This window comes from Nuphar pumila, chromosome 4 (genome assembly GCF_984573655.1).
Source record: "Nuphar pumila chromosome 4, dmNupPumi1.hap1.1, whole genome shotgun sequence".
NCBI lineage: Eukaryota > Viridiplantae > Streptophyta > Magnoliopsida > Nymphaeales > Nymphaeaceae > Nuphar > Nuphar pumila.
The window spans coordinates 12,327,067-12,340,636 of record NC_143252.1 but is presented as its reverse complement, the minus strand read 5'-3'; the positions used below and the strand labels follow the sequence as shown (position 1 = coordinate 12,340,636).

At 36.9% G+C, this 13,570-nt stretch overlaps 1 protein-coding gene across 1 annotated transcript; it reads right to left on the bottom strand.

Annotated features, from left to right (window-relative positions):
- Positions 1–421: 421 nt before the first annotated feature.
- On the bottom strand, positions 422–11,465 carry LOC149839396 (uncharacterized). The gene is made up of 9 exons (XM_090002520.1): positions 11,405–11,465; positions 11,125–11,241; positions 8,753–8,818; positions 8,364–8,430; positions 8,093–8,193; positions 1,460–1,504; positions 1,058–1,372; positions 811–913; positions 422–596 (listed from the first exon to the last, which is right to left on the bottom strand). Exons 1-9 carry the CDS (start codon positions 11,420–11,422, stop codon positions 514–516), a joined length of 915 nt encoding a protein of 304 aa, XP_089858646.1. The 5' UTR covers positions 11,423–11,465; the 3' UTR covers positions 422–513.
- Positions 11,466–13,570: the final 2,105 nt, after the last annotated feature.

The window sequence follows — 13,570 nt, the reverse complement described above, 5'->3', positions numbered from 1 at the left end:
ACATTTAGAAAAAATTGCACGTCCTCGTGTCCTATTTTTCACAAAAATTATGTACCTGGGACCGCATGGTATTCATGTCCATATGTGTAGGAGACATGGGTTCCTCATTTCCATCTATCCTAAATGGTACACTTTTGTGAGCACCTTTATTTCGACTGCCTATCAAGTCAGAGGTACCTCCAAGTCCCTGACCGGTATTACCGTTGGAGGTCGTACTGATGCAGTTCATCCATGAGAGAGAGAGATCCAATTTAGTCTGATTTTTCTGATCAGATTCAAATTATAGACCTTATCCGATTCACAATCAGTTTCGAGTTTCACATCGCTTCAGCTAAATTTTAACCACGTTTTTTTGGCAAGTTCCCGTTTCTCCTTCTGTCTCAAAAAAAAAAGTAATAAATTTTAATTGCTACAGTAGGCCTACATCATCAAGCTTGCACACTATTAATCAGTTTCCTGAAAATACTATTTTATCTATTAAACAAATGGAGAAACCATCAAACTGACTTCATTCTACTTGAATGAAAACTTCCATAGCTCTCGCACGTTTGATACACCATCAGCAAATTCTGCAATCAAGGAACCTTCCAAGATGCCTACACAAATGAAATAATCAATCGATGAGCAGTACTCCAAGCAAAAAAATCCAGCAGATTCCATTTTCAGGGAATTGAATTGGCTTCACAAGGATAAACACATGGCAGAAATGCATTGCATGCAAGTTTCATTTTCAGGGTGTTGCATTGGAAAAAGGTGAAAAGGTATTGAACAAAATTTGCACTTTAAAATCTACCACAGGCTACTACTCACCATCATTTTCTACGATGGACCGGAACTGTCTGGTTCCTCCACCTACTCCAAAATAGTATTTCTTGGCTGCAAGGTAGACAACACCATGTGGGTGTCGCAGACTCTGCCATGTAATACAAAAGGTTAGATATAGACAATGTTGGTAGTGAACATTTCATGTGTTTGTATCATAGTTCCAGAAGGTATGAAGCTCTAGGTCCTTAGTAAATAAAACAGTGTTTTAGTACACAATAAAAAAAAGAAAAACCTTTTTTATAAGCTCATAAAGACTAAGAAGAGATGGTAGTGAATAAACAGTTTCTGCCATTAGAATTATATCGTAACCAGCAGAACCCTGGTCTTGCTTCAAGCTTGGATCATTTCCGTGGCTCAGTAGCTGATAAATTTCACTCCAGTCACCAGCAAAGAATCGAACTTCTGGTGCCAAGCAATGCCCTCTTGCAGTTTCAGGAAATGATTGCTTAAGATGTAGATGCTCCTGAAGGTTTGCTTTAACATTAGGTACAGTGAGGCAACGAAGGACCTCAACATTAAAATCCTGGAAATGAACTGCAGCTGCACCCTGATTTCAGAACACAGAAACAAGTCCCATCATTAAATGACCTTACAATTCTAATGACAGTATGCTGATCATAAAGTACTAACTCACCTTTAGACATGCATAGATCCCAGGAAGACCATGGCCACATCCAAGCTGATAAAGACCAAAAAAATGAACAGGTAACTTGAATCAGGTCGAGAGTTTTTGTAACTTTTAGATATTTACACTAAAAAGCATTTTAGGAAGATCTGACAGTTTACTTCATTGTTCAAAGAAATGGTAATAGAAAAAGGAAAATGACTGAAAAACTCTTGAAAAGAAACTCCAAAATCAAAGAGATAGGATTCATAAAAGTAAACATGTTATAAATTGGATTATTACTACATTTTATTGTGGCTCAAAATAGATCTTAGAAGAATCTTAAGAGTCCATGTCTTTTCTTTCCTAAGAGAAGCTGATCAAGAAGATCCAACACCACAACTAGACCTTATTTCACAATTATCAATAAAAGTATAGGAGAGGTATGTATTGTAGACATCATCTCTCTTTAAAAGGTCTCTCTCCTTGCCCAGACAAAAAATCTTGCAATCCCCAGGATTCAAAATGGTGACTTCTCCTAGAGTGAAACTTGTTTTATACAATTCTTTAATTCTTATTTCTCCGTCAGTGCTCGAGTGTGCTTTGAAATTCATGTAAGTTCATAATGGCATACATCTCAAAAAAGTGCAGCTTTTGCATGCTCAATATGCAACAACAAAGATCTTTAAAAAATACAATTTTTGCAACCCCTAAATTTTTATAGACATTGACCAATAATTGAGATTTTGCAAATATCTTAAATTTTTGGATTTGAGCATAGAGGTCCACTGTGGACTTCGCAATGCAGTTTCTTCTTTATGCTTAAAATTGTTTAAACTAATGTAATTTGCAACTATATTACCTTGACAATTCTGAAGGGAGGTGTCAGTGTTGGACACTACTGGACACCGACTACTAATGTTGTAAGTATCGTTCGATATGGTATGATAAGTATCGTTACTATGGGGTGTTCTGATACAATACACACCCATATCTCATAGCACATAATTGTTTTGACATGTAATATTATAGTTTTATCTTATGCAATTCATCATTGTTTGATGATGTCTTATGCAGTTCATAGAGACATAAAGGCTTCACATGTGATTTTATGGATGTATTTTGTGAAATTCATCATTGTTTCATGTGTTATGATTTTTTTAGAATTTTTTCAAGTTTTTTTTTGTTTTTCTTGATTTTTTTGAAATTTGTAAAAAAAATTATTAAATCTTTATGATTTTTTACAATATGATACGATTCGTATCTAACTTTGGGCCCAACCAATACTTACAACCTTGCCGACTACAACACTCCTAGGCATGACATGGACATTTCATCTTTAATATAGAAGTATCCAAAATAATGGACACTTTGTGTCTCATGTCCAACACTTTTGAGTGCCTTAAACACCAAGTGAAAAGTGTCAGATTCTTCGTTTATCTTATTTTAACCCTATTTTCTCTCATTTCATACCAAGAGGTATTGAAGAGTCGAACCTGGTCATGAAATCTTGCTTCTCACCGGAACCAAGCATGCATAGATTTCTTTTTGTTATCTTTTTCTTCCCATTCTTCTATTGGGTCTCTCACTCCCCTCCTTTCTTGCTGGGGCCCAACACAATGAAGTGGTATCCTAGGTCGCTAACCCCCTTCCAACACAATATAGGAAGGGGATCGACCAGCCAACCCCTCTCTCTCTCCGTTATGATGGGTGCGAACCCCACAAAAGGGGTACGCTCAGCTTCTGAAACCTCCCTCACTTTCCTTGTTTTCCTGAAGCCCAACCTTATGAAAAACGGTTAGTGGGCCTGCTTCCTACACAAGGTCTCTCTCTCTCTCTCTCCACCCAAGGAGGAAAGGGTTGTACAAGTCAGGGCAAGGACTGTTGCTTTTGCTGTTAGCACAATCCACTCATGCTAAGCCGCATTTAAAAGTCGACTCTCTCCTCTCACAATTTTAATTCATATTAATTGTGTGGTGCTCCATACAGGGAAGGAAAACCAAGGTTGTCTTCCTCTCTTTCTGAAATAGTTTTTTTTTGTGTGTCGATGTGTGTATATATGGATGGAAAATCTTTAGTGGGAATATGCATTCGGTATCAATCAGTTGAAATGAAAAATATTTCATTGCTCATGTGTTTTGAGTGAATCTACTTCTACAAATGTGATCTACACGTTCCACTTAGTAGGGATCAGCTTCTGAATGACTGGATTCAGATGTATGTGCAAGTTTTTCTAGCAATTCAAAAATTGATAACCATAAATGGCACCAAATTTTTATGACTTAAAAGAATGTATTTTTTTTGTCAAAAAAACTTAATCCAAGGCTTGATCCCTTAACAAATTGAAAATCCTCAACACATCCATGGGGTCAGATTGAGTCAAAACAACGTGTATTTGAGTTTCAACTCATTGATACCATACCAAAGGCTTGATATATGGCTGAACACATCCATGGGGTCAGTTTTTCAAGACTTGGCAACACTTTGTACCCATTCATTGCCCAAGTAGCATGCATCTGCAACCAGTTCTACATAGAGAGATTGGATTTCAATGGTTGTATAGACCATAGTTTAACTCTTGATCATCATTATACCTTGTGGTTAAAGACACATGTCCACCTTCTGAAACAAACCCAGTCTGCAGATGCCCTAAGGCCTCAGGCCCTCATTTGTTTCATTCCCAAGTAAAGGAAAGGCTTTACATGGGAATCGGCATAGATTTGTAAAAAATCCTGCCAGCTCAGCCTTCCTATGTGAAAGCTTTCATAGGGGGGAGGTATGAAAGGATTTAGACATAAAAAGTGGTAGGTGGTGGGGAAAAATTGGGGCCTGCTTTTGTCAGCATGGCACTTTCCCACTATGATCATTTGATGTTTGTTTCATTCATGGTGGGAAAGGATTACATCAAGGTTGCCAACTCAGCACTTTCCTATGTAAGTTGCAAGAAACAAACGAGGCCTAAATACATTTTTTTCACATGGTTCTTGCTGCTGACTCCAGTAGGAGTGATTTTAATTAGAAATTTTGCTTCAAATGATGGTAATCTTTTCTGGGTTCTGTCCATCAGAGAAATAAACGCTAAAATATTACAAATTAACCTTCCATTGTCACTTTCTGATCAGTACAACAATCTCCAACCAGAAATTTACTTCCCAATGCACTTAAGAATTCTAAATTTGTATCAGATGCAACAACATTTTAGAGAGAACATGGATACAACCAATGTTGTAAGCAGTGTTATCAAGATCGTGCCTTGAGGTGCAAAAGGCGCGCCTCGCCTTGAGGCTCAAAAAAAAAAAATTACAACAAGATTTCTGAGACATGATCAACAAGATTTTTGTAGGTTAATCTCATATATTTTCCAATTATGTAATCAGTTTCTTAGTATATTACTATATTTTAACTTTTGTAGTTTAATCTTGTATATTTTTCAGTTATTTCAGTTATGTAATTAGTTTCTTAATATATTTTAACTTTTGTTGGTTAATCTCATATATTTTTCAGTTATTTCAGTTATGTAATCAGTTTCTTAGTATATTTTAACTTTTGTTGGTTAATCTCATATATTTTCCAGTTATGTAATCAGTTTTTAGTTACTTTTATATGTTAATCTCATATTTTTTAGAATAATCTCATATATTTTAACTTTTGTAGGTTAATCTCATATATTTTCCAGTTATTTCAGTTATGTAATCGGTTTCTTAGTATATTTTATCTCTTGTTGGTTAATCTCATATATTTTCCAGTTATGTAATCATTTTTTTAGTAACAACTTTTATATGTTAATCTCATATTTTTTAGAATAATCTCATATATTTTAACTTTTGTTGGTTAATCTCATATATTTTCCAGTTATGTAATCGGTTTCTTATTATATTTTATCTTTTGTTGGTTAATCTCATATATTTTCCAGTTATGTAATCATTTTTTTAGTTACTTTTATATGTTAATCTCATATTTTTTAGAATAATCTCATATATTTTAACTTTTGTAGGCTAATCTCATATATTTTCCAGTTATTTCAGTTATGTAATCAGTTTCTTAGTATATTTTAACTTTTTTTTGTTAATCTCATATATTTTTCAGTTATGTAATCAGTTTTTAGCTAAGTCACACGGACTCGGCTAGGGAGGCGCCGCACCCGAGTCGACACGCCCAACACGGGTGCGGCTTAGGACACGGCCCGGACTCGGTCAACGACGAGTCAGACTCGGTCAACGAATCAAGGCTGAGTCCGTCCTCGTTTTGGACTCGGTCAACATTGACCGAGTCCAAAAATGTCCATTTTTACGGCAAAAAAACAAAAAAATGAACTTTTTATATATTTTTTAAAATATATATATATATATAGCATGAGTCTTAAACATAAGCCCCAGAAAAAAAATCTATATATATATATATGGTGGGACCCGCATCGGGGGAAGCCCCCGAACCCTCCTTTCTACAAGGGCAAAAGTACAATTTGCAAAGTTTGTAAAAACACTCATGCTGGTGCCAAACTTTAGAGGACAATATCCACATATATGCACACACTGGATATATTATTATTATATATATATACATATATATATATATAGTCGTGTCCCTGTGTCCAAAATTTTTGAAATTGTGCCGCACCCACACCCATGTGACATAGGTTTTTAGTTACTTTTATATGTTAATCTCATATTTTTAGTACTTAATTGAGATTTTTTATTTCTTATTGGTTGTTATTTCATCAATAAAGCATTTCTTTATTTATTTATATTTTTAGATTTTTTTTATAATTTTTTTAAAGTTAAAAAATATTTGAGGCTTACGCTTTACGCCTCTCCTCGGTTTTTGGTGGAGCGTCTCGCTACGCCTCAACTCTTTTCACAACACTGGTTGCAAGTATCTACTGTATCATACGATACGGTATGATATATATCATTACTATTTACTCTAACGATATGGATGAGTGTGTATCGTATCCATATCGGTGTATCGTACAATACATGGTGTATCGTACGATACACATCCGACGCACTTTAGAAGGATCAAAAATTTTTTTACTTTGGATTTTAAAAACCTTCCTGAGACCGATTTCTCCATTTGTGTAGAGGCCATTAGAGGGAAACCCACACACCCATAGGAGACTTGAGAGTGTTTTGGGGTCCGATTCTTGCACAAAGAAGAGGCATTTTATGGTTTTCTCGCGTAAGAGTGCATTTTAACTTAAGTGAAATAAGGTAAAAAAAATCTCGTTCTTTACTTCATTTGTGTATGATTGAAGTTGAATGAGGGTAAGCTCAAATCTTTTTTTAAGTTTTTAGAAGATATTACTTCACTTTTAGTTTTTTACCATTAATTCCATTTTTTATGCCCTTAGAACTCAAAATTTATCGCTAAGTTTGTTATTGAGCATTGTTTTACATTTTTGTAGTGATTAGATTCTAGGGGGTCGATAGAGGATGGAGTTCTTGGAGGATGCCTCTTAAAGGATCTAGCATTGAAATATTGTACATCAGTTGACCTTTTTTTAATTTATAACCTGAAGAAACTACACCCAGCACGAAAACCTAATCGCGTTGGCTCAGCCTGCCATACCTATGGTCATCGTGCCGGCAACGTAAAACTTTGAGGCTAAGACCCCTGTCCCCGGGGCCTATGCTATGTATTGGCTTGGGAAGATGGGTGACACTCATAAGAATCAAACTTGGACCTCCTGTCTAGCAGCCAAGGCCCCACCCCACTACGCCAACCCCCCTTAGGGCATACAACAGTTGACTTGAAGATGTATTTGAAAAGAATAGTAAAGTGTAATTTTTTTTGTTTTGTAATGCATGAAAGATTGTATAGATTTAAATATCATGTTGTGGGGCATAGCAACTCTATCATGAAATTATACGCACATCGCATTCCCTTTGATATTCGTGTTGAGTTTCTTACTAGTCTTATAGAAGATAAAAAAAGGCACGAGTACGTGCAACATTTGTGAGAGAAATTGCCAGAGGTGGTCCCCGATTTAGAAGACCCATCATCATCTCAAGCTACTAAACGATGCATTAAACGAAGAAAATCGTTGAACTTAAATTTGATACTGAATATAACTTTTATATATAGACATATGTTTTTGAACTCTATGTTTTGTTAAATGTATTGTGTTGGTAAATGTCAAATGTTTTGTGATGTTAAATGTATTGTGAAATGTGTGTTGTTAAATGTTTAATAATATATCTATGTTTGGTTAATCTTATTACATAAATATATTGTGTTCTTGTATTCTATGATTTTTTTTGTTTTTTCATGTCTTTTTAGATTTTTAAAGAATTTTTTAGTAAAATTTATGATTTTTTATGATACTATCCGATATGTATCTTACTTTGGGCCCGACCGATATGGGTTACGATACACTACTTACAACCTTGGATACAAGATCCTTATGGTGGTGTATAGAGAAAATCATACTAAACAAAATGGCCCTGCCCAAGAAAGCCACTTTGCATCAACATTTAAAATATTATAAACACATACTGCAAGAAATAAAAGATTATGATGAGAACATGATACAAGTTTGCTTTACGTTATGCAAATGGACAATGTAACTACCACACATTTGCAACCAGGAAAAGAATAAATAAAGAAATCAACATGGAGGAGACCACAAAGGAGCTTCATATCACCTTAGTGCAAATTGCGCACCTCTAATACTCTCTTTCCATGAAGCTGCAGCCGGCCATCTTGAGCATGTGAGTGCAAGCTTTTAACCAGATCAAGTGAACCCTCCCATAGCTTCAGTCCCCCTGAGTACAGACACCATAGCAATATTTCATTGATTTATATGTCATTGCAAACATGTCAACTTAAAGAATATATGCTCCACCATCCTCTAAGTATAATTTGAATGAAAAGAAAGATCACAAGAGCACAAGTCATAACAGATCAGATAGAGAAAATTGGAACTCAATGAAACCTTCGTATTTTCCTTGGACTAAATCTGAGTTGGATAGGCCAAAGACATCGGCAGTGCTTACTCTACACTGGACCAGAACAAAAAGCACAATAACAAGGTTAAGCATTCAAGTGCCATTATCCATAATAGTAGGAAAGTAACTCCTTGTCCTGCAAAAGAAAAGAAAAAAAAAACATTTCCAAGACTTGTGGCACCCACTCAGTGGCATAGAAACTTGCTTTGTCTATGCACTCCAAACCTCAGAAGCAGATGGCAAAAGCAGAAGGAAAGAAGATCTCTAATAATAATAATGCAAACATATATCTGAGATAAGCATACCTATTAAAAAAAGGTTGCAATCACCCTAACAATAATTACTTTTGCAACTGACCCACATTATAGAAATATACCTTGAGCAAAGTCAGATCTCCAGTAAGATCAATAGACTCCATTGTATGCTTTATGGAAGTGGTGTCCTGTCCACCAAAAGAAGCAATCACCTCTAATGTCCAGCTTGATAGTGACCATGCCCAAACTTCAGTTCATTTGATTTATTTTTTCCAACAAAATAGATGGATATAAGAAGCTAAGACCTGAAGTATGGAACTAATGACCACAGGCCATCTCCACCGTAAATCAATGTATCATGCATTTAAAAATTACAATCTGTCTCTATCTGCCATCAACTTATATCGAAATCAATTTATTTTAGGATTTCATGGTCATTCATTCATTACTGGAATCAATGACAACCTCTGGCAAAATGCTAAGGCCATCAAGGTAATAAGCACATAGGTAATAAACACATTAACAGGATTTATAACTATTTTCACTACATGTTTAAAACCTTCTCTAGCCATAAGCTACAATGAAAAATGTATACTTCAAAGCTCCAAAGATAATTTGAACACTATTACCAATTTAACCGCCAAAGGCAACTCTTGCATGCAGACATCTTGTCTAAAAGTATGCAAATGAAAGCACGTGTTATGATATATGAAGTATTTTTCAACTAAATAAAGTCACACTCGGATGTATGCAAGTCATCAGGCTCCACACGAGGAGCCCGAAAAGAAAAAGGATTACCTTACTACATGTACTTTCTTCCTGTGTGCACAGGCAGTCTCTAAGCATTCCATATATTCTATTTTCCACTAAATAAAGTAACAGTCGCATGCATATATATGAACTATTCTCCACTAAATAAAGTAATAGTCGCATGTATCCAAGTCATCAAGATCAGCACAAGGAGTTGGAGAGAAAAAAATATTACCCTACTACATGCACTTTCTTTCTGTGTGCACAGACAGCAGGTAAGCATTCATTCTAATATAACAAGAACCAGAAAGTACAACTTGGGTTCAGAGATAATGGATAGGCTAGACTTTGATGTAGGCATGGGCATCAGTCAAAGTGGCCCTTTGCATGTGTTCTGGGCTTGGGTTTAGATTTTTAAGCCTGGCTTATGATCCTTCATGAACTGGCTATGGTAGCCTGTCAGGCCATTCAGGTTGGTCCACAATTTGTTAGCCCAATTTTAAATTGAAAAAGAGGGTTGGGCAACAGTTACAGGGTCCCATTCATCTCTTTCTGCCCTCTTCCTCTCTTCCTCCGTCCAGGGATTTGTCTGCCAAAATTTTTTATATAGAAACAGTATAAATTTTTGATAGAGAAACAGTATAAATGAAACTGATTCTCCCTCTGAGGGTTGTTTTTTGATATAGCAACACTACGAATGAAGCTGATTTTTGGTTAACTACAATGTTTATATTCTATAAACTGGTGAGAGTGCAGTTCCCTCTGTTGGGTGTTTTTGATGCAATAATATGAAATAGGTGTTATAGTTTGAATACGATCTAACATGAGGTATGGCTGCTAAGGGAGGTGATTTCAAGTGGCTGCCTTTGTTTGAGACAATTTTGGTTCTTGAATATGGAAAACATGCAACATGATGAATATAGACAACATAGCAACACTGTCTTCCAGATGTAGCCAAGTGAGGGTGGCTGCCCACTGGTTGAGAAAAATTCTTTCACATCAGCCCACAAGCACGTTCACTAATTTCTATAGCAACAGCTATACAAGAAACTAGAAATGGGTGCCACAAAAAAATTTGATAGTGTATCTTAATGATGGTATAGGAAACAAAGATGAGATGAGAGCAACAACATGAAACTGAGACCATGTAAATTTGCTTCACTGAAGACTCAAGAATTTATTTACTTGATTATAATAATAAGCTAGCATAAAAAATCAATAGACAACAGAGTAGTTGCATTGGAAATAATTGAATACTACAATTAATCAACCACAGATCTATGACAGAAGTTGCCTATCATCAGGTTCTAGTTGATTCCTGCATCCACTTAGTCAATGTTAGACAGTCTTGTATGCTCACATCCTAAGGCACAAAAGGCTTTAGCCTCCACCTCAATGGAAGCAAGATCTAACTCATTGAACACTAGCAAGTGTGCCAATTTTGCAATTCCATGATCTTTGTGAAAATAAACCTAAGAAAAACTCCGTGAAGAATGCAAAATGCCAAACACGCATTTCTTCAGTTAATAAGAATTTAATTTCTCGATAAATTAACATCTCTAGGCCTACAAGAATCACATAATTTTAGTCAGTATGCTCATCGTCAAGCAGAAATTAACGCAATCTATCACAACATAAACACAAATAACCCAATAATGATTCTCTTATTCCAGTTCATCTATGTCTATGCAATTACCTAACTCACAGAACGAGGCGGAGAGAGAGAGAGAGAGGGGCAAAGTACCTCAGAGGACACCTCCAGACACGGCGGAAGAGGATGAAGAGGCTTCTCGGAAGGCGCGGAGAAACTCGAACTAGGGTTAGGGTTTCTGCTGAGGAAAGTAAAGAATGTGGACGCATCCTGCAGCAGTCGAACCGAATCAACAACCAGAAGGGGAAAAAAGGAAAGAGCAAAGGGCAAGAAGAGAGAGAGAGAAGAAGAAGAGAGAGAGAGAGAAGAAGAAGAAGAAGGAGGATTCTTCGGTACAGAGAAAAAGAAGAGAGTTAGGGCTTCGAAAACCTACCTCGGGAGCCCTGGCCATTGCGCTCAAGAGCCGCAGAGCCTTTGAAATAAAAAGAAGGGAGCGGAAGGACTCAGAGGAGGAGGGAGCGTGCTATTTATAGGGTGCCAGAAAGAAGGGTTCGGGCGGGCTTACGGAAACTCTTCTCGGGAAAAAATCGGAATGTACTCGTTCGGATCTCAGATCCGGATCCAATTTTTTTGGGATACCTTTCTCTCGTCCAAGTTCGTATGGTGTGAACAGCACGTCCCAAAAGCTGCCTTAACATTGAAATTTGCGGTCAAGAAGGTGCTCTTTAACGCAGGACAAGTTACAGAGAAGAAGGTTTCAGTTGGTGAACAGCTGCAATTTATGTCAGAGAGAGGAAGAATCAGTTGATCATCTGTTATCAACTGCAGTTTTGCGGTAAGCCTTTGGAAGAGAGTGGTTCAGTTTTTTTTTTTTGTTGTTGAAAGGCTAGCTGAGGTTAGGAAGACCCCCACCAGTTATTATTCAACGGGTTTTGAACCTGCAACGTTCCACCACAGGGAGACGTGCACTGACAAATCCTACCAACCACGCGGAGCCCCCGTTGGTAGGGTGGTTGATAGACGAAAGATTTCGAATGGTGATATTGCAGAAGCTCTTGATAAGTGGTGTAAACAGAGAATAAATCCCAAAGAAATTCAGAGAGCTTGGATTGTTTCATTTCAAGTAGTTATGAGAAGTATATGGGAGAAGCTAAACGAGTGTTTTTGAAGGGAGGATTTAAAGAAGAATATGGCTGTTCCCATCATTTTGAATAAGGTGGGGGAGGCTATACTTCCCATTTTGCAAAGATCCGACCACAAGATTATGCTAAATTGGTCATCTGCTGAGAGATGGAGACCTCCGATGGAAGGCTACATAAAAGTTTTAATTGTTAGTATTAAGAAGATATGGTGGTTTGTTACCAACGGGGGCTCCCTTTATCTGGCAGGAGCAGTTAGTGCACGTCACCTTGTGTTGTGATGTTGCAAGTTTGAATCCCAATGGTATATGGTTGTATAATTGGTAAGGGTCTGCCTAACCCCAGCTTTCTCTGTCCTAACAAAAAAAAAAAGATATGGTGGTTTGTTGGTTTCTTCCCCCTGGGGGCGCTTAAAATAAAAACTTTTTTTTTAAAGCCCAGCCCTATTTTGGCTTTGGGCTGGCACACGTGTGGGTCGATGCTCGTGCTATGATTGGGGGAATCGGTGCCACGGTGTGTTGGTGTGCATGTGAGGGTTCAGAGTTGAGCCGTGTGTGGATGTGTGTTACGGGTTGGGAGAACTGGGATTTGCATTTTTCTCTCTTAATTTTTTTTTTCTTTTATCGAGGTGTCAACGGGTCAGGTTTGATTTGTACACAGGTGGAACCACACCTGACTCTGATTTTGGGGTATGGTACCGACTTCGAACTCAGGTCTAATCAGATTCACCATAAGAGAAACCATACCTGGACCTGATAAGAACTACATGAACCAGACTCGGTAAAATACTATTTTTTTATCATTTTTACATTGAAAAATTGCAAGCCTTAATCGAAACTCGTGTCAAGATTTGGTATAAAATTTGACAAACTATACCTAAATCCATGTACTAATCATACTTTTGGGTCCGGATCTGAGTCTTAATCGAATCTTCTTATTTATCACCATACTTGAACTCTATAGGGTTTGGTACGGGTTGGGTCTGGGTAAACCCAACCCATTGATATCCCTATCGAGTAGGGGTAAGATTCAGATTGGATCATGCTAAACCAGATTTAAATTCAAAACATAAACAATAGATAGTGAGTCATTCCAGCAGGTAATATTGCAATACAAGCATCTTTTGTTCGATTTCTGAAAAAAATGAATTATTTTCTTTAAATGTTTTGAATCCTGAAGTGTCGAACCATATTTTTTTTCAAATTATTACATGGCGTTGTCCTGATAGTGTAAAACTCTATGGCCTTACTCCTCGTCGCCTTGCTTAAGCTTGCACAAAGAGGTGACACCCATGAGATCTTAACCTGCCTGCCTAGTAGCCTAGGCTTCATCCCATCGCACCAAACTCCTTATGGTTGGCCTAACCATAAGCAATAGGTTTAGAGATAAAATCTTATTGGTTTCAACTACAAAACAATGTCATTTTTTATGGGGACCTATTATTTTAAGGTGTATTTTTT

Coding starts and splice junctions, on each gene's coding strand:
- LOC149839396 (XM_090002520.1), bottom strand. Junction 8,431..8,752: donor GAGATCTGACTTTGCTCAAG/GTATATTTCTAT, acceptor GTTCTGGTCCAG/TGTAGAGTAAGCACTGCCGA. Junction 1,505..8,092: donor ATGGAAAGAGAGTATTAGAG/GTGCGCAATTTG, acceptor GGTCTTTATCAG/CTTGGATGTGGCCATGGTCT.